This window comes from Aphanomyces astaci (genome assembly GCF_000520075.1).
Source record: "Aphanomyces astaci strain APO3 unplaced genomic scaffold supercont1.29, whole genome shotgun sequence".
In the NCBI taxonomy this organism is placed as follows: Eukaryota; Oomycota; class Saprolegniomycetes; order Saprolegniales; family Verrucalvaceae; genus Aphanomyces; species Aphanomyces astaci.
Window position 1 is genome coordinate 669,156 of NW_009798292.1, and position 20,361 is coordinate 689,516.

Below are 20,361 nucleotides of genomic sequence, written 5' to 3' on the forward strand. Positions count from 1 at the left end.
TTCATAAAACGATAAAAAAGTTTTATCGGAGGTACTAGCGTCGTTGACCCGCCAGTTAAGTTGGTGCATTGCAATACATGATGTAGCTATTGAAATGTGTCCAATAAAGATTGACATGCACTTGTTGATAGCTATTCTACTTGAGCAAACTTTAAACGAAAATAAACGAAAATGCAATTGATTCAACACGATGGCTGTTTTGTTCCTTCGCTTTACCCAAAGCCAAACCCTTCCGATCCTTCTCGAATCGCGAGCACCAATCTCGTCTTGAGCTGGTCTTCGTTTTCGTACTCGGGCAAATCCAATTGATTAAAGCTATATCCATACACAAATATCAAGAGATATATATATATATCCAAACGTACCACGTATGCGCCGTGGGGAGGGATGCACTCGACCCAAATGCCTTGTGGATGTTAAATTTTTGCGTGCCGCGCATGCCTTCGAGCGCTTTGAACCCTTCCAGCGGTACTTTGGATGTGCCCGTGACAAACTGGATGAACAGCGCGCGCTCTTCGTGTGTAAACGAGTACATGGCGTTCCAGAACCACCGAATCACATTGTCCGTGGGCTTGTAGTTGGCATAGTCCGTGTTGGCCTTTAAGTCGTCAATATCAATCTCGGGCATGCCAGAAATCAGGAGCTCGAGCTCGTTCTCGTTGAAGATAGAAATCAACTGGGGCGACACGAGCTGATGCAACCCGCCGAGAAACGAGTCGATCTGCGACCGGATGCCAGTGGCCATGCGATGATGTGTCACGAGCTTGACATACTCTAGCTTGTTGTCGTCGGTCACGGCCACGTCTCGGCCGTGGGGCACCAAGTCGACAACGTCCACCTTGCCAAAGTTGGAGTGCTCGATGGAAAACGTCAAGTCCAGCCCAAGGGCGTCAATTGGGTTGTCTAGAATCGAGTGCAAGTTGCGGTAATACTCGGGGTCGATGGCTTCCATGTCAGAGTACGACAGTGGCAGCTGCAGCATGTGCTTGTAAAACGACCGGGTAAAATGCGCGTCTAGCAGCTGGCCATCCGCGATCGCCTTGCCAATCACTTTGCCCACAAACTCAAAGTAGCTCAAGTGGTCCTTGTTGACAAATGACAGCGGGTTGGGCTGGAACGTCGGCGAGTCCGCGGCCGACGTAAACAGCGCGTAGTTGGGGTTGAAGATTTCGCGCGCCAATATCGTATACCATTCTCGCGTCACGCCGCCGGCGTCGATGCCTTCTTCGCCCGTGAATGAAATGTGCAGCTTTCTGCGCAACTCGTGGCCGCTGCGCATGCGGAGCGCATAGTACGAGTCTTCAAACACGCGGTCGCGGCGGACGGGCAGGCGCACGGACGACGACCCGCCGCCGCCACCCTGCGACCGCAGCGACGCATGGCGCAGCCGCTTCATCGACGCTTGAAAGTACGTACGTTTGTTGTCAAAATCCAGAAATGCGCGACACTGCGGGATCTTGATCAGCGCCGCCAGCGAGTTATCGAGCAACGATGGCTTCTCCCGCACGAGCATATTGAGTAGCACGCGGTTGGCCTCGACAAAGTTGGCCAACAGTGTCGCATGGACGTCCACTGGGAGGTCGTCGTCGCCGGAGGGGGGCGCTAGCGTCATGTGCGCCGCGTCACGGGCGTTCACGACAAAGAACGCTTCGATCATGGGCAGGAATCGCGTCAGGAGGGCGCCCATCGCACACGACGCGCCGGCGCTTTTGCCTTCGATGACCGTACCCAGTCGTCCGCCGTCGGTTTCATCGGCATCTTCTTTGTCGAAGCCCCAGCCTTCCACTGCCCGCGCCGCGGCAAGGGATGCACTCAACGCCTGCCATACGGGCAGCAGGTTGAGTCGTTTCTGCACGTGGTCGGTGAATTGCTCAGTGGTGGCCGACAGGTCGGACAGCGTGTGCAGTAACCGCAGAAGCTTGACTTCTTGCTGGGGGGTTTGCAGCACGGAGGCCGCGGTATTCGTCGTGTGCGATGCCGAGATGACTCTGTCGCAGCTTTCGACGAGCGTGTCCAAGACAGCCTGTTGGGTCTCGGGGGTAGTCGACAGTAGCTTGAGGATGCTCAGCACGCGTGTTTGCATTGGTGCCGTGCACTGATCCAGTGCCAGCACCGACACCAAATGGTGCAATTCCGTCGCCGAGAGCACCACCGTGGGCACTGGAATCCACTCTGTCGCAGCATCGGTGTCTACTTCTGGCGACTTGTGGTCGGCCGCGGGACCCGCCAGACGAATCAGCGGACTCGTCACGTACTCGAGCGCTTCCAGCAACAAGTCCAAGTGGCTGCCGTTGCGCGTCACACCAAGCAATGCCACAAGCGTACTCAGTCCGTTGCTCTGCAAAAAGTCGACTCGCAGGCGCACGTTATCCTTGGTAAGAGCCACGAGAACAGTTAGTCCCCGGGCCAGCACTTCGCCATCGTTTTGGCTTCCACTGCAACCAATCATCGCCGACGGTGGAAACTTTGTACTGTCGACGGCGGATGGACGGGTCCCGGCCAACACGTGCACAAGGTTGCTTCGAACCCACCGCCGCAGCGTCGGGTACAGGCACAGGTTGGACACGACCGTTTGAAACACCCGGTGGTGCTTTAGGATGGACTGAGACATGTACAGTACCGTCAACAAGTGCTGGATCGACGCTTCTGTGACACTGGCCAAGTGGTCGGGGGGGGCGTCGGCGAACTCTTCCTTGTCCACGTGCACCAGGCCGCGCTTCGACTCGTCCTCGACCGCCGGAACCAACAGCCCCCGTCCGTCCTCGCGGGCGCCTCGTCCGTACCGACGGGTCGACATCCCGCCGCCGCCACCCAGATCGTTCCCGTGACTTGTCAGCATACGCCGCAGCGTCGGGCGTTGAAAAAAGTGCGCCGTCTGGTCGTCGGCTTGGCTCAGGCGGCCGTGGGCCTGCACTGCCCGAAATGCCGCGCGTTCGCGAAGGATCATCGCCTCTGCCCGCACAGACGACGGCAGCGTCTGCAGGAACGCATCGTCCGATGTGACGAGGATTTCTTCGCGGAGTTCCGGGGCCAGAGAAGCTACAAAAGACGCGTTGTCCATGTCCTGCGCCAGCGAAATGTCTGGGGGGGGCGCCGTCGCCAGCTCCCACTCGCGCCGTTCATTGGCGAGAATCTCGTCGCGAATGTCGGCTGGGAGTGCGTCCAACGTGTCCTGATCGTAGCTCGACTGGAACGACGCGCCGTCCACGACGACGACGGGGGAGGACGGAGCCGCCGTGGATGGACGCGGGTTGGCTGCAATCACTTCGGCCTGCATGTCGGGTGGCAACGAGTGAAACACTTCCGGATCCATCCCGTCGGGACACACCAGTTGGGTCGTCGTGGGTTCTGCATCGACTGTATCTTCGGCAGCACGGGGGGCCACAAGCGGCGGCGGCGGCGGCGGCAACGTTCCTAAGTCCAACGTAAAGTTGAACAGGGCTGCCGCGTCGACGACGGGTGCCGGAGGTACGGGGCCACCTGTCTCTTCCACTGGTCCGTCCGCTGCCGAGGGTTCATTTGCCTCGGTGGCGGCAGGTGCGGCGGTTGTAGCTGCTTCTCCACTTGGAGGAGAGGGGGGCAACGGTTGTGGCTCGTCGTTGGAGGCCGTCGTGTCGACGGCTACTTGCGTAGGGAGATTTGGTACTTCGGGAGGGGGCGAGTCCAGCGACGATTCCCCGAGCGTGCTCGTCAAAGCCTGCACAGCGACGGATTCGTCGTCCGCCGAAGGCTGAGCAGCTTCATCATCTGGCCGCCACAGGTCGTTCAGCTCGTGCTCCATGCGCTGAACTACTTGGCGGACATGCGACTGGGGGTCGTTGTCCCACGACGATGGCGGCAACACGGTGCTGCTATGACTGCCCATTTCCGCCAGCAAACTCCGTCGAAAGGATGCGTGCATCGAGTACACGTTGTTGGGGTTGTGATGGTGGTGGTGGCGACTGGGGGGTCGTCGGGCCTGCCCCCGTCCTCCTCCTCCTCCTCCTCGTCCTTCTTGGGCGAGCAACGGATGGGTCAACCCAGCCACCGACACATTTGTTGGACCTGTTGCCGTGGTGTTTGCACGTTGTCGCATGGCGCCGCCACCTACTACACCTATGCCATTTAGAAATACATATATATGATGCGACACCGTACGTCGAAATCCGTTGGCGTGGGCTCGCTCCAATACATTCAACGGGATCGAAAACACATCGTCTTCATCTTGATCTCGCAGGTCAAACACTCTGTCATCCTCATCGTAGTCGTCGTCGTGTTGCCGGCCAAGGCGGTGGTGGGTACTACTGCTACCACGCGGGGGTCCGTCCTGTTCAAACTCTCGAAAGAGATGGCTCCACTGCGACGCCGACGGGGCCGGATGGTGGAGTCCGGGGGGATGCCGATGGAACGCAAACAGGTCCCCAATCGACCGCGGGTCGCCATCGTCGGCGGCGGCGTCGGCAGACCGTGGATGCCGAGGAGAATCACGACTGTGGCTGCTCTCTTGCGAGTCTTCGCTCTGAAATAAGCCGCCGTCATCCAACGACTCCCACAGCGGCGGATGCTGGCTAGTCGCTCCTCCTCTGTTGGGGGCATGCCAGAACTCGCCATCTTCGTCCACGGGGTCTTCTTCTTCTTCATCCCCTTCTTCGTCGTCCCCTTCTTCGTCGTCCCCTTCTTCATCATCCCCTTCTTCGTCGTTGCCAGACGAGTCACTCATACCATCTTCTTCTTCGTCATCCTCCTCCTCCTCTTCTTCAGGATTGGACATGCGAATGTCTTCGAACTCGGCACTCGACACTCGAAGTCGCGATGGTTCGTCATGGAACGTTGTCGTCGTCGCTGGATCGTCTGCCGCCGCCGCTGGATCGTCTGCCGCCGCCGCCGTCGTTAATGTTGCCTTGTCGTGCTGTTTCTTCTTCTTCAATCGATGCGCGACCCATGGGCGGGTAAGCGCCGCTAACGGACGCAGTACCATCGTCACCGTGGACCGCGCCAGCGGATGTGACAAGTCGACGCGGCGAAGCGCTTGCATCAAGAGGGCCACCACGTCCTTCTTGCCCAGCAATGCCTTGGTGTGTTCCCACATCTTGTCCTTGTCTTCGCGGGGCCACAGCACACTCATGAGCAACGCGCACCACCCGTGCAAACACGTCAGCGCGTACGATTTGTTGGTGGTGTCGTGGGTCGGCCACGCTTCGAGCAACGCCGCCACGTCCAGCAGGATCTTCTTGCACCCATCTGGGTGTGCACATAGGTGCACGAGCAGCCGATGCGCGTGGTGGACTCTGCTCTTGGCCTCGTCCTCCTTGTCGTCATCCCCCCTCAGCTTGGCGTTGAGTTCAGGGTACGGCACCATCTCCCGCATTACCTGGGACAGGAACGGCCCGTGGTCGGCCAGCAGCACCGCGCCACACGACGTCCGAAACATTGTGACTAGGTGTACGAGGAAGTAGAGGTATGTGGCGGTCGCCGGGTCTTTGGTCGCCCACAGCGACTCGACGCGGCGGACGAGCAGCGCCATGATCTTGGATGCGTGGGGGATGGGCAGCCGCGTGAGCTTCTTGGATCCGATGTCCGTGTCATCCGTGTCGTTGAGCTGTACGTACACCCGCCCGGTGGAGCTCTTCTTGACTTGGACAGTTTCTTTCAGCGCAGACAGAAACAGCTTCTCGTCGCGCATGGCCACGACACCCAAGTCGGACAGTAAATTCCGCGGCAGGATCCGCTGCGCAGACGACACGGACCCGCCGCCCAGACGAAGCGACAGCTTCTTCATGCTCTGCACAATCTTCTCCTCCATCCGAGCCTGCAGCACCTCGGGGTACTCCAACACGTGCGCGAGAATCGCCGACGTGAGCTCCTTGTACCCGTCAAACACACTTGGCGTGTTGATACACGCGTCGACGCCGTCGACAGCCACAAAGCGATCCACGAGCTCCAGGTCCCGCGTGAGCCGCACAGCCACCTGCCACACCGCGTGGGCGACGCCGGACGGCAGCGCCAGACGCATCAACCGGGCGCAGCTGTCGACCAGCTGTTGTTTCGTGGCAGGGTCGAGGGTCGCGGCAGCGGCGGTATCGTCGGCGACTGCCAGCGCGTCGAGTACGAGCAGAATCGGCGCCACACAGTCGTCGACAGAGTCCGACTGGTTTTCTACGATCTGGACCAGTCGCGCCACCGTGGCACTGGCTTGGGTCAGCAGCACCGCGCGGGATTTGCAGTCGCCGTGCACGACCAACGCCAGCACATGCGCCACCGATTCGAGGCACGACGACGACGTTGTGTTGAGGTACTGGTCAAAGCTCTGCACGATGCGGACGCGGTCTTCATCCGCCTGCGAGGCCTGCAGCACCAACAGATCCGCCACAGCCCGTGTCACACATTCGTCGGTCGACGCTGATACGACCGCCAACGGGACGCTCGCCAACGTTGCACGCAGCGCTGTATATGTTGGCACTGGGCTGGATGGCAAAGAGCCGGCGGATGCGACGTGGTTGGGGTCAACGCTTTGGGCGACAAACTCGACTTCGGGGTGCTCGAGAAGCCACTCCATGGCCATTTCCACGTCGTTGGCGCCGATTTGGCGCAGCGCGAGCTCTACATGCGACAGCGTAAACCCCATCATTTCCAGACTCGACACCACCGACGCGTCCAGCGTCAAGTCGGCGGGCGGCGCACTCGTGGGCGTCCCCCCATCCGTCGTCTTGTCCAAGCATTGCTTCAACAGGGTCGCCACCACCGGCACCACGGCCGAAACCACCTTGCCGGCGGCGGGGAGCCGCGGGTGTGTCCAAACCGGCAGCACCGCGTCCGTGGCCAGGATGTGAAACGTGGCTTTCAACCGGATGAGGTCAGTGTCTGGAAGAGCGGGCTTGGATTTCGACGACGCGATGGCCTGGACGTCGGCCAAGTGATGGAGCAGCGCCGCTCCTGCCTGGCACAGGCGCACGTCCTGTTTGGTCGGGTCGGGGAGGTCCGTTGTCACTGCGCTTGTAAACGCTTCCAGCACCCGCACCAACAACTTTTTGTCGATAAACTCGAGGGCTAGAGGCAGCAGCACCACCACCACCCCCCCTCGCTCCCGCTTGCCGTCAAACAGCAGCGCCGTGATGGTTTCCATCAAAAACACAAGGGCGCCATGGCGGATATAGCGGTCGCTAGTCGCGAGAATCGAGTCCAACGTCAGCTGTAGCACTTGCACGATCGAGTCGAGCTGGTTGTGAAGGTCACTGGAAGACGACAACTGGGTGCAAATCGTGCGGGCAAATTTGCGCTGCAGGTTGCGCACCATGAGCGAAAACTTGAGTGTCAACAGACTCGCAATCTGGCCCACCTCGCCATGGCTGCTAGTACTACTACTAGTAGTAGTACTAGTACTTGGTTCGTCGTGAGCAGTATGACGTTCCAACGCCATGCGCTCCAACTGCACCGATCGGTCGAGGGTAAACACCCGAGTGAGCACCCGCTGGCTCGACGGGGACGTAAACTCTGCCATCAACCGACGACTTTGGGAGCCACCACTGGCGTGCGGCGTCCGGATGGTCCACACAACCAGCGACACGAGCCATTCGATTTGCGCCAACTGTCGCAAATAGTCGGCGCGCACGTCGGTCGGTGGCACCTCCATCACATCGACCTGATCCAGCTCCACCACGAGCGCCGCCATGAGTTTAGCCAGCATCGCCGCAGGCTGATGACTCGCGTACGCGCGCGCCGCCAGCGTGAGGCTCTGCGATGCCGTGTAATGTGGCAGCGGCGACATCTGGTTGTACGATGTCGATACGTACGTGGACGAAGGCGGGAGGACGCGGCCGTACAGGTGCATAAGGGCATCGACCCCTCCGTTGTCGGCAAAGCGTGTGGCGTGCTCGACCTTGGCGAGCACGGGCTCCACCACGTCACAGAGATGCATGGTGAGGCGGAGCAGTGTCGCATGTGAGCACGTAGTTGCGGCGACCACCTTTTTCAACGCGCGCGTGCACGCTTCAATGCAAAACCGAGCCATCGACGGCACATGGCGCATGAGCTCGTCCAGACCGGTGGCGACGATGGACGCCACGTCCCCCTGCAGGTAGTCGATGTCGCTTACATACGTCGGCAGCGTAAACATGTCGAGAAGGTACGCGAGTGGTTCGAACGCCGCTACTTTGTCTATGTAGGTACTCGTCATGCACAGCGCCGACACGACGTTCGGGAGGGCCATCATGAGCTCGGGGCAGGGCGGGAGGATGGGGGAGCTGGCGCGGGTCACGGCGTGGAGGTCCCATCGACACGTGGACTCGAGAAAGGCATCGGCCAACCCTGTCGCATGCACGTGGTTCACACATGTAGGGTCGTTGTTGATGATATCAGCCACGAGCGTCGCAGCTTGCGAAAACACAATCGTGCCATAAACGTCCAAGTGTCGTAGAATCCGATGGAGCAGTTTATTCAACGTAGCATCTTCGCGGATGAAGCGCGGGGTCGTGCCAGCACTCATGACGCCCTGGGTATGAAATGACACGGATAGCATGTTGAGCAGCGCCACGACCAGCACGCGCGCCGAGTCGGAAGGAGATGGAACAATCTCCTGGCTTAGCCGGTCCACCAAGATGGTCACGCCGTTGAGTTCGCGGAACAAGATGGCAGCAGGTGCGTGGTTGGTCAGTGTCAATTCCAGCGCCTGGATGCACTGAACCAGCACGGACGTGTGCAGTGGACTCACAGACCGGCACGAAATCGCATGCAGGAGCGAAGGCACGACGCCGCACTCTGTCATCGTCGACGCGCCGGCGTGCAGACCTACGAGAGGACACAGCAGCCCCAAAACGTGCTCTGACCACGTCAGCCGTCGGCCCCGGGGACTCGCCACATCTCGAAAAGGACGAAGCAAAGCGGTGGTTGATTGACTGTTGTTGGTGGCTTCTACAAATGCCACCGCCAGGTCCATGTCGACGTCGTCCGCGGGGCTGGAATCGGCGGCGGCGGTGGCCTTGTCGTCCAGGACCAAGCCGCCCAGGCAGGTCCGCACGAGCGACACGAACGCGCCGGGGGTGGCACCGCGGCCGACGCCGAGGGTTGTGAGTACCGCCGACTGGCGACTCAGCACCCCCACGCCCCGCGACCGCTTGTCGTTGACGAGCGCCGTGAGGACATGCAGGGCGGCCACTTGCACCGCCAATGGAATGGACGGTTGGTCGTCCTTGTCGTCTTCTGTGGCGGGGGATTCAACGAGGTCGAGTACGGCTGCCGTGAGGTCTGGATGCTCTTCCAGGTACTGCACCACGTCATGGGCGTCTCCAAACAGCGAAAAGAGCGCCAAAAACGCTTGCAGTCGGGCCACAACGGCGGCTTCGCGGGTATGTCGATGCTCGCGCCACGCACTTGAGCGGATGCGACAGAGAAGCTTCAAGTGGTGCTTGGAGGGGACGCTGAATTGGTCGACGAGGGCGGCCAGGGTCGCTGTGGACCACGCGTCGACGGAACCATTGCCAACAAAGCGAGGGATGGCCACAGACACCAGCACGCTGTCCTGCACTTGATCGTCGAAGAGGTAGTACTGATACACGAGGGAATCGTTCGGGGAAGAAGAAGAAGGCTCGGACAAGTAATCCGCCATCGCCACGTTGCCGAGGGCGTCGGCGACGACCAACAGGCGCTTCTTCAACGTGGATGACCCCGTGAGCATGGCGTCCGATTGGTTTTGTGTGTCGATGGGGTGGCGATGGGAGTGAGGGGGCAGCGACAGCATGGCTACGACTTTGACGGCTTCAAGGCTAACGCGGTCGCTGGTGGACGCAATCAACGACGTCACGTGGTCGAGCGACGGGAACTTGTGCTTGTTGATCGAGTTCTCCAAGAGGATTGCGGTCACACGAAGCACTTGGTACGCCAAACGTTCTCGGTCCGACACTCCCCACGCAAATCGTTGGGTCGAGGAGGATGGTGGGGCGGCGGTGGTGTTCTTGCCCTCGTCGGCCAACAGTAGAGAGGTGTTGGCACCACCATCGGTGTGTGTGAGTTCCCCCAGCACGACATGGAACGCATCAAGCAGAGCACCGTAGTTCAGAAGGTCTGCTTGCCCTTCAAATGGCCAATCTGTTGTCTGCTGCAGGGCGTTGAGGAAGGCGTCCAATGTGGCGCGGACGGACGCAGCATCGCTTGATACAGTGACGGCGGGCTCCGTGACCTCCATGCCACTGGACGACGTATCGTTAACGCGTTTGCGTACACCCTCCCATGTGCTTAATATGGACTGGATGAACTTGCTTTCCCCTGGACTCGGAGGGAACCTCGGAGCTTCTGCGCCGCAGATCATGAGATGTGTCCAAGAACAGCAAATTCGCTACTAAGCCGGTAGTATTCCCAAATCCAGATATTTCAGACCACAATATGTCACCATGCATTCTGGGATCTTGTTCTTAAAGTCGCCATTTTTACATTCCAAATAGATTAAAAATGAATATCTCACCGTATATTATGTACATTATACCTAGCAAATAGTGCGGTGAGAGAGTTTCACCGAACTTATTTGCATAGTAATACTACTAGTAGTACCTCCCAATAAGCAACTGTGCGACAGAAAATAGTAGTAACGGTACTATTAGAACCTTGTCGTCGCATTCCATTTGACGGGGCGACCCCTGCTCGGCCATGCTACTACGTAGTCACACCTGTGCTTTTCATTTGCAAATGTTATTGTGTTTTCCGGTTAAACTTGCCAATTGTGAGCCATTATCAGTGTGAAAATCACCAACAAATAGCCGCGATGATTTGATTGGTTCGAATTTCGAGGATTTGGGCAGAAAATGGACATCCAACGTGTAGTCGCACTGCGGGGTGTCCAGTTGGTGTACTTGAGATGTCTGTGAGTAAATTCGGTGAGTGCGAGTGTGCTGGGGATACGGAAGGACTCGCATACGAAGCCTACGATCTCAGGTGTTAATGCTGCAAGATTGGATCGTCCCTTGACTTCCAGGAAACTGCGTCATAATAGTCGCTAATGTATGTAAACTACTCACATTTCGCACTTGCTAAAAGTCTATTGCTTGTCTCTAATATTAGAGACTTTTAGCAATAGATTGTTTTACGAGGGTGAAATCCCACTTTTTGTCATTGGCGTGATTTCGCGGACATTTGGACCGATTTAAGAATTGCCCGTGGACCTGCAGAACACTGCTGCTGTACTTTCAGTGTTAGTAAGCTACCGGTAGTAGTACTAGTACTTACACCTATTCGTACGGTACTAATATAAAATAAGTGCACAAAACACACATTCTATCCATGATTTCCTTCCCTCGCTATAGTGTTTGCAAGTGCAATTCGTCCTACAGAATTGGTTTGAGTCATGACGTGTACACCAAATCGTGTTCACTTCCCCCACCTGCAGCATCGTTAGCGCCAGCGCTTGTAGCCGTGACCGATGTGCTTCCTACTCTCTTTTTCAGTGCGATGCCCATAATGAATACAAGAGTTACAAACCTTGTCGTACAGGACTTTACATTCGCACAGGCTCGCACGGCACCGTTCCAAGTCCTGACGGGTTGTCTGCAGCATTGTGTCTATGAAGGTCGAAACACGATACGTAAGGCGTACTAACGGACGTATGAACGATGGATGGCACACCCAACTCAACATTTTGCTGCAAAAGTCGCTGGTTTTCTAGCTGCAGCGATCGCATTCGTTCGTCGTTGCAATGTATCTACATATCACACGATGTCAGCACAAAGTAATCGTTCCAAGGAACGACATGCCGCATGTACAACAGGATCGCTTAGGGACAAGTCGACGGTCGACGTCGTCCTGGTCTTCCTTGTCATGTTTACTTCTCGTGGTGCTTCAATTGACGAACGGTGTGGACTTTCCACATTGGAACTATACTCGGGGAACCAGTTGTTGGAACTCATGTCGATCACCCCGCAACTGCCATGAGCCTTAGCGTCATCGGGTGTATTGCTGTCGCCAGTGGTTGTGGATGTCACATCTGTGGCTTCCAAATCGTCGTTGTTGCCTTGATCTGTTTTCGCCTGCCTCAACTGCGCCAGCTCCTGCCTACCCATCCATGTGAATAGGCAACCACAACCATGAAATGTGAAAGCAATGGTCGACGTACTTGGCCTTATCCACTCGGTGTGCCAAGTGTCTGAGCAATGCATCGATGTTCGTTGGCCCATGCATTGGGGGACGGACTGCCAAGTAAATGGTGGTAGAGTATTGTAGCAAGTACCACATCCGGATATTTCCGGATGTGTCGTTTCGGCTGAGCATGCTTGAACCAAACACATTTCAAGTCCAACAACGGTTGAACGATGGTACCAAAGAAGCCGCGCTTGGTGCATGATCTGGAAAGTGGTGATGCCGAAGACAATACCTTGACAGTCCACTGTAATTTGTCGGTGCGTAAGCACGGCTTCGTGCTGTTTAATCTAGTGGGAAGGCCTGACGGATCTGTTGCATAGGAACGAGGGCTGACGTCCGAGTCGGCCGGCCGTGCGCTGAAAGCATTTCCACATGCCACGTCCATCGACCTCAGTCGAAATAGCCTTGGTACGAGGATGGTGAAGGCGTTTGTTGTACTCAGGACATCGTAGACCATTGCCCTCGTTTGTGGTTTCCACGGCTGGCCATGCTGAACCTGTCGATGAATCAACTTGTATCGCTAGCTTCAGTGGCATACCTTAGCCACCTCCGGTATATCTCTATGCCAATATATACATACAGATTATACCGATTTGTGCGTTTAGGATGATAGACTTGAGCTTTAATCGGCTGGACGATGTGGAGCCGTTGATGTTTTGCAACACCCTCGTGAGCGTGGATTTGCAAGGCAATCGGTGGGTATTCATACCTATTGATTTGTCAGTATTTGATGTGGTATATGGCTAGATTGACAAGTACGAAGGGTATCGAATGCCTCAAGTGCCTTGAGCGGTTGGACCTGTCGGACAACCTCATTGAACAGTATGTGGCTGCTTAAAATGGGTTGCATTTCGCCCTGCCTTTTGACGTTGTGGCCAATAATATAGGCACGACTCCGTGCGAAGTTTGTCTTTGAATGCGCTACTGTCGACACTGCATCTCCAGGTAATATCGTCACATGCAATGTACTATTGTCCAAACAGATATATATATGTTGATTTTGCAGGGAAATCCCATTGCCACAACGGTGGATTACCGCGTCCGACTTCTCGATCTCGTACAACTTATCATATGTTGAATTTAATGTTTCATTCAAAGCCTCATTGGTGTTCACAGGTCCCGCAAGTATCGGTGCTTGATGGCAAACGGTAGGTTCAAACCCAGGGGCACTTGACTAGCCATGACAACCCCATTCACATAGTCAAAGTCGCCAGCACTTTCGCTGCCTAGGGGGCCACGACACGACATCTTATGGTATAAAACCAATCTAGTACGCCTTGAGTACAGTATGATAGTCTTTCGGTAGTGCACATGTACCATGCAAAGAAACAGTTCCGAAGTTTGCAACCGAATCATGGCCCAAGAGTGTCTATGTCAGCTGCCACCATCCCCCGCCAACCACCCGACTTGACCAGCTTTCATCCCCGCAACTTGGACTCCAACCACCTCGACTCGGATACCAATGACGACGCGGCCACTGTGGCAGACACCGTAAGCTAAGACCCAAATTGAACCGACGGATAAGACTATCACGGTTTCTAGTTGAATCGAGTGTCGGTGAAGTCACCCCGGCTTCGGGCCTCGACCTCCGGCCACCACAACCCAGTGCACGCGGGGTATTGCCCCAAGAGCCTACGCCCGGTGCCTTCCATCCCCCCCAGCTTAAAAATGGAAAAACACAAGCGTCACATACAAAAGACACACCACCAAACGACAGACATGCGAGGCTACGTGAGCTTGTTTGAGCGTGTGGCCGTGTCGAGTGGAGTGACATTGGCCGACGACAAGCCAACGAAAAAACGCGGTACACCGGCGCCGCCTCCAGTCGCGACGTTGGCCAAATCGCATCAAACGATGGGCAAACGCAAGAATGTAATTTCACCGCCCAAGGTCAAGGTGCAAAAGACCCCTCCACCCAGCGGACTCTTGGCAAGACGACAGCTGCACTTTGACACACGCCGCCCAACGACCGCTGCCGCGCGCACAGACGATCCCATTGGACTCAATGCGTCCCAGATCAAAGTGCTCGGGGTGATCCAAGGCCTCATCCAACACAAGCGACAAACGCTGGCGTCCCTCCACTCGTCCACCCTCCATAGTTGATGACGTTAGGTTGGTATTTATACTGTACTGTGGCTTATGACAAGTCAAAGCGGATGGTATCGCTTTAAACCTATGGGAAAGACTCAAGTTCACTTGTAATTAACAAGACGAGGACGTTGATCACTGGCGTGATATGATAGCGCAGCTACCCAAAATTTGTATCAAATCGACAATAGAAGTCGATTTGATAAAATTATTTTTTTACCCCGTTGAACTTTTACCTTACCTTGCCGAGGACAGGTTTTCAAAATATATCTCGGCCAACGATTGGCCAATGATAGTTCCGAAATATATGCGAGGCTATTTGACGGCTATTTCTGCACTTGCATTGTGGTAGCGCGTATTAGAAGGGAGGGGAGGTACACTCACCGTCGTTTCACATCAGCTCGAAATTGTATCTCGAAATTGTGCGCGCCATAATACGGTTTTTACACGACCGGCACCCGGTTACAGGGCTTTGTGCAAGACGAGCGTCGGGCAAATTCCATTTCCATCGAGATTTTGAGATTTCGTCAATACAAATTTCAAGATATTAGAAATTATGTACCTCGAAGTAATACATATCGAATTTGCACAACACACGTCATGCTGTATGCCAAGCATTTCTATTGGCTATAATGTGCCAAACCGCAAAGGTGACCAAACACGAGCTAAACTCGACAGTTTGGTGATATAAATACACTTCGAATTTCTACTCAATTTAGCGGTTGACTCTACTACTTCTGAATGCTCTCAACACTCGCGACATACTTACATAAAAAGGGATGTTGAAAACCCGTTCGACAACAGTCTTGTGGACATTTACCGTGCAGCTCGCAATGCACGCTAACGTTAAATTACCGATGTGTGGCCACACAAGTGTGATCAAACTGTACCGGTAGAAATTTGAGCAGCATTAAGTATTTTACGTGAAAGCAAGCGGTCTTGTGCGAAAGACAGAAACGCAGTATAGTGCCGTGATGATTCCTAGAATGGAGGCTCTATGTAAGCGCATAAGAGATATGCGGTATCGACTTCAATACGTGTCTTCTAGACATATACACTTAAGTGTACTAACGTTAGCCGCGATATGCACCTTGATTTTGCACTGTAGGGGATCGCGCCGGTCGACGCTCAATTGAAATCAATTGGCCAATCAAATCCAAGTTATTTAGTATTTTGACCAATCAGTATATGTACGATGACGCTCGTGCAAATTCCAATTCCAATACAATAATTGCAATTTTGTTGTCAATAGTGTAGTTAAACCAAATACGTTAAATACCGATTTCATGCGTATTATCACTGCAGTGGAGTTGGAAGTTTTTAGATGACGTGCATCATACCAGGGATTATTTTGCTAAGTTCCGGAGTTTTCCCCGACTCTACAAATATTCAGAGGTTACTTTATGGATAAAGATAAATACTCCTCTCCGAAATCTCCCTAATGTTTAGAAAATGATGTTAGTACTTTAGCGTAGACAATGAATTTAAGACGCATGACTCAATTTAAGATCAATGTGCAAGAACCAATCAAATGTCACCAAAATTAAGTAGCAAAAACCTTAGGTTACAACGTTATGCCCCCTATAATTCGTTTAGAATACATAATGTGTCCAAATCGATTTTACTTTTAATACTTCTATACTTTTACATCATAAAAACAAAATTTGTAAGCAAAATGGCATAATCCGGAGTACTTGATTAAGACAACAACATTCACACTAACAGTAAATACTACATAGTAAATTGCCAAGGGTAGATCATATTTGATTGAATTTTCTCGATTTACTCTTGGTATACAACTGCAAAACACAATATTTTGTATATGTGGTTGTGCGCCATTAAATCAGGCAAGTTACAATCTCCTAGTTTGAGAAGTCGAAAATGTTGTATGACCGTGGAGATTTGGAAGTTGCCTTCTAACGATGCATCATAAATTGATTGTTTCCGTTACGGGAGATGCAGAACTGGCGAAAACTCATCATAACACGAAGTTATAGCGAGGCATTTCTGGTTGGCGAAAGCAATATATGGGGTTTCTTTGCAGTTATCCAACTTGTTGGAGTGGGACATTGGCTGCTGTACTGACACGATTTCTACCGCTCACTGCAAGTGCGGTTCCTTGCATTCAGAATTGCGCGCCGTTTCACTTTGAAAACAGAGCTGTTCCGGATATTTCATTATTTTTGCGGATGCAATATTTTTATTGCGGATGTGCATGTTTTTTTTGTACTCGACGACATGTCGACATGCGCATAACTTATATCGAAAATGGACGAACTTTGATTACGCTTTTCTCGAGCCTTGTAATACCTACAGCAATACTACTCGTACTACTGGATAGTCCATTACTATACGTATAGATCAGCCTATGCAACATGGCTGTGCATACACAGCTCTCTCTGACATGGGGCATCTTACCCTCATGTCAGATATAGTAGATACTAGTTTTATCCGTATATTTCGGATAACCGATTGGATGACTGCCAAATATCTCGCAAAACAAATTTTCTTCCGGTTGAATCTGAGACATTTTTGAAATAGAACCACGCTCGCATTTTGTGAAGTCGAAAAAATCGTCTTCGCAAACATTGCATTTGCGAGCGAACCTCTCGCATCGACACTGTAAAATTTGATATGATCGAAATACATTTTCAAAGGCTTTGGCATCGTGCACAAATTTTCTCGCAATCTCACCGGGTAACGAAGGCAGGTCGAGCCAAGTCGTGGAGTGCCTCGATTGCCACCCATCGACGTCGGTTAAAAAAATACACGTTATCCGGACTCGCAAATTTGTTTGCGAGAGGCACTTGCGAGATATTTGGCAGTCACCCATTGCATTTGTAAACCAACAAGCGTCGGCGACAAATACTAATTCCTCGTTCGACATGGCAACTACCAAGTGCAGCACAAGGATTTTTTCACTCGAAAGGATTAATTCGTAGAATGTCATTTGAATACCATAACGTTATTTCCCTCATCTCCCAGGAAAGGCGCGATGCAGGTCAGCGATTTCTTAATGCATACTACACAATGGGTCACGAAACACTCCAATACTCGTAACAACAAACAATACTATCAAGAACACTTTATTTCATGTCGCCTGAATCAACAACTGCAGAGAAAGACAACTTCGAACTTACCAAATTCGTCGTATTTCAAGAACAAGCGTGTACACAACATACTAGCAAACATTCATGAAGATTCACGAATATTCGAATCATCGCCGAATTCAAAATTTGCGATCTTTGAGCAGTATAAACCCATCCGCTCTGATTTGAATGGATCTTGTTAGACCGCACTATCAGCATATCGCTATATATAAATTCTTTGAAATGTAGATGGATGTACAGTAGGCTGTTGAATCTGACATCCAAAACACGAATTCAGAGCAAAAAACGACGAATTCTTTGTTTTGGGTTCTCTCTCATTGGTTCAAATCAGCATTCGATGAGAATTGCAACATGGATATCTGAACCCTGTGCAGTGAAGAATATGCTGGCGCAATATCCTCATTGAAACGTCTGTATTTGCGGATTTATGGTCCTTTCTACAGGACATTCGGGATCTACAAATGGTATTCGCCATAATTGGATTTCATCTAGTATTAATAGTTTGAAATTATCTGTAGTAAGTTACTATTAATAGCACTTTTATTTTACTTCATTAAAAAATTGTACTATAATAGTATTCGATTTGTGCCTTAAAATATGCACTATTGACATCGACATCACAACTATCCGGATAAGTCAGCAAGCGGTCAAGCATTTGGTTCTAAGTGTTGATCCGGTAAAACAGCATGCGAATGATCGATTCGCCTTGTCGAGATCTATCGTTTCAATTTGAATCAAATCAATTTGATTTATAGGACACACCACAAGATTAGATTTCGTGAGAATTCACTGTCAATACAATGATCTACAAAAATGTCAATTATAACACAGTGTTCATTATAATTATGTAAACTCTCAATTGCTCGTTGAATTGGCGTCAGTGCATGGAAGCTCCTTTGGGATACCATACCGAATATGTAGCGATACCCCATTCTCACTTGCCCATCTCATTGTGCAGATCGAATCAGTGTCTTCTTCATGCGTTTGATTCCAGGCTGTGGCACCAAGATTGTTCTGAACTTCGTTGACCATTTGACGAGGACTTATTTAGGAACTAACGTTATCGCTAACCACTGAGACGCACTAAGCCCCAACTAAGACGACTTTTTTTAGGTGGTCAGAGAATACGGAGTCCCATATACTACTTCGTAGTAAACAGCAATTTCTGAGAAAACAAACGAATTGTTTTAATAGGGGTCACTCGTCAGAAGAAGGGCTAAACTGTCTCCAATCCACAGATCCGATGTATTAGATAAGGTAATTTTAATTCCACTTAAAACAAGTGAAATCGTCGACCAAAACATAACTTTTCCAACTTTAAAGTGGCCACGTGTGGTGCTTTGTCCTGGAGTTTGTTAGTAGCAAGTGGTTAGAAACAGCTAACCACTTGCAACACACAAACCCAACGTGGGAAGGAGTCTGGTACCGTACTGTACATCAACATTCATTGGTACCCACGTTATTTTTATCGAGTACATCTGATCTGTGGATTGGAGACTTTTTAAGCTAACTATAAGTTACTTATCCTCTCGTCAAAGGCTGTGATTCCAAAGAAACGCATGTCGAGGCCTAAAATCAAAGTAAAGCTGTAATTAGGCTCGCACTGGTACACTGTACATTTTCAGTATGGTAAGGTTAGCAGTACTGTATTAGTACGTTGAATTGGTTTCCCAACGCGACGTGCATACTAGTTAGTACCAGGCCTTTGGAACGCATTTGTAGTGTAGTACAATACAGTGTACTGTGCAGTACTAGTACGACACTGCAGTATTACTAGTACAGAACATACAGTAGTACAGTACTGTACGGCTTGAGTGACTTTACTGTGGTGCGACACATCGTGAAATCGTCACCCACACTGTACACTGTTCTTACGGGATCCTTGTTTTGCGTCAAGTTTCGGACATGAACACCAATTCTAGGGGATGCTCCAAATTAAATGGAATTTTACAACCCAACGACAGGAGAATGGACTCACAAGATGACAAATCCTTGTCAGTTGGTTCTCTCCAACTGAAAAGGACAAGGATCTGAAACGCCAAGCTTGGCCATGCACTTCAGTCCACGCGTAGGTTATCATTCAGTACTTACACAAACCTTGCGTCAGTTTTCTTCCGCATTGAAGGTAGAGGCGCAAGTTTGGCATGGTGTTAGCGACGAGGCGTTGGACTGGCGGGCTTTGATTGGCCATAAACTGCTAAATGCGTATGTGAATGCCAGCAACGTTACACATGCGATTTAAATAAATACTATTAATGACGATACAAATCCAAAGTATAATTCCATGAGTGGCATCAAATAATATTTGCCTTGGCTGTCTCGCCTCTGCCAGTATTGAATTGCCATCTCAACACACCCACATGCGCGTCGCGGCATGTACCTACGCCGCTCTTGTGGCGTCGGCCATGGCGGCTCTCGACACCAACACGGACTCGAAGGGCGACATTCTGCCAGTTCCCGAAGACGAAGGGGATTTCTGGAACACGGACAACTTCGACCAACTGTTCAAATTCTTCCTCGCTGCCGAAACACCAGCACCGACCACGGGTAGACCTGCACCTGCGACCACTGTCAAGGAAGTCACTAGTGCTGCGTCTGTGACCACTGCTGCGCGTGTCGCTACTCCAGCCCTGACTACTACTTTGGCGCCTGTAACTACGGCTGTCTCTGTCACTACTACCCCTGCACTAACCACTCCTGCACATGTGACCACTGACGTTCCGGTGACCACTACTGCCCCTGCGACCAAGGTTGTGCCTGTGACTACCGCTGCCCCTGCTTCCACCCCTGCACCAACCACTCCTGCACCAGTGACCACTGACGTGCCAGTCACTACAGCTTCGCCTGTGACTACCGCAGCCCCTTTCACGACTCTCACTGAAGTTCCTATCACTACAGCTGCACCTGTAACCACTACTGCCCCTGTGACCACTGAAGCTCCTATCACTACAGCTGCTCCTGTGACCACTGAAGTTCCTGTCACTGCAGCTCCACCAACCACTGCTGCGCCTGTGACCACTGAAGTTCCTATCAATACAGCTGCACCTGTAACCACTGCTGCGCC

The 20,361-nt window shown here is 52.4% G+C and overlaps 4 protein-coding genes across 12 annotated transcripts in view; 2 read left to right on the forward strand and 2 right to left on the reverse strand.

Moving 5' to 3' along the window:
* Positions 1-157: 157 nt before the first annotated feature.
* H257_10690 lies at positions 158-10,299 on the reverse strand. Of its 2 annotated transcripts, none has more exons than XM_009837318.1 (3): positions 4,138-10,299; positions 366-4,086; positions 158-315 (listed from the first exon to the last, which is right to left on the reverse strand). In XM_009837318.1, the coding sequence occupies exons 1-3, from the start codon at positions 10,277-10,279 to the stop codon at positions 213-215; spliced, it is 9,966 nt and encodes a 3,321-aa protein (XP_009835620.1). In that variant the 5' UTR covers positions 10,280-10,299; the 3' UTR covers positions 158-212. The 2 variants fall into 2 exon arrangements, with proteins under 2 accessions (XP_009835620.1, XP_009835621.1); XM_009837319.1 differs by having other exon boundaries at positions 366-4,089.
* Positions 10,300-11,091: 792 nt separating this feature from the next.
* Positions 11,092-12,157, reverse strand: H257_10691 (hypothetical protein). 7 transcript variants are annotated; one of them, XM_009837325.1, is made up of 6 exons: positions 12,074-12,157; positions 11,727-12,012; positions 11,592-11,662; positions 11,443-11,522; positions 11,345-11,392; positions 11,092-11,288 (listed from the first exon to the last, which is right to left on the reverse strand). In XM_009837325.1, exons 1-4 carry the CDS (start codon positions 12,136-12,138, stop codon positions 11,459-11,461), a joined length of 486 nt encoding a protein of 161 aa, XP_009835627.1. In that variant the 5' UTR covers positions 12,139-12,157; the 3' UTR covers positions 11,092-11,288; positions 11,345-11,392; positions 11,443-11,458. The 7 variants fall into 7 exon arrangements, with proteins under 7 accessions (XP_009835627.1, XP_009835622.1, XP_009835626.1 ...); XM_009837320.1 differs by having other exon boundaries at positions 11,587-11,662; XM_009837324.1 differs by having other exon boundaries at positions 11,715-12,012.
* Positions 12,158-12,256: 99 nt separating this feature from the next.
* Positions 12,257-14,346, forward strand: H257_10692. Of its 2 annotated transcripts, XM_009837328.1 has the most exons (11): positions 12,257-12,356; positions 12,420-12,507; positions 12,552-12,651; positions 12,705-12,794; positions 12,847-12,921; positions 12,987-13,044; positions 13,106-13,156; positions 13,216-13,247; positions 13,301-13,353; positions 13,406-13,590; positions 13,642-14,346. In XM_009837328.1, the coding sequence occupies exons 1-11, from the start codon at positions 12,270-12,272 to the stop codon at positions 14,200-14,202; spliced, it is 1,380 nt and encodes a 459-aa protein (XP_009835630.1). In that variant the 5' UTR covers positions 12,257-12,269; the 3' UTR covers positions 14,203-14,346. The 2 variants fall into 2 exon arrangements, with proteins under 2 accessions (XP_009835630.1, XP_009835629.1); XM_009837327.1 differs by lacking the exon at positions 13,106-13,156.
* Positions 14,347-19,637: 5,291 nt separating this feature from the next.
* H257_10693 (hypothetical protein) overlaps positions 19,638-20,361 on the forward strand; it is a gene marked incomplete at its 3' end in the record, with an annotated part of 4,950 nt that continues 4,226 nt past the window's right edge. Inside the window, exon 1 of the mRNA XM_009837329.1 lies at positions 19,638-20,308. Coding sequence (XP_009835631.1) covers positions 19,658-20,308 — 651 coding nt within the window. The 5' untranslated portion in view covers positions 19,638-19,657. The remainder of the gene's footprint in view (positions 20,309-20,361) is intronic.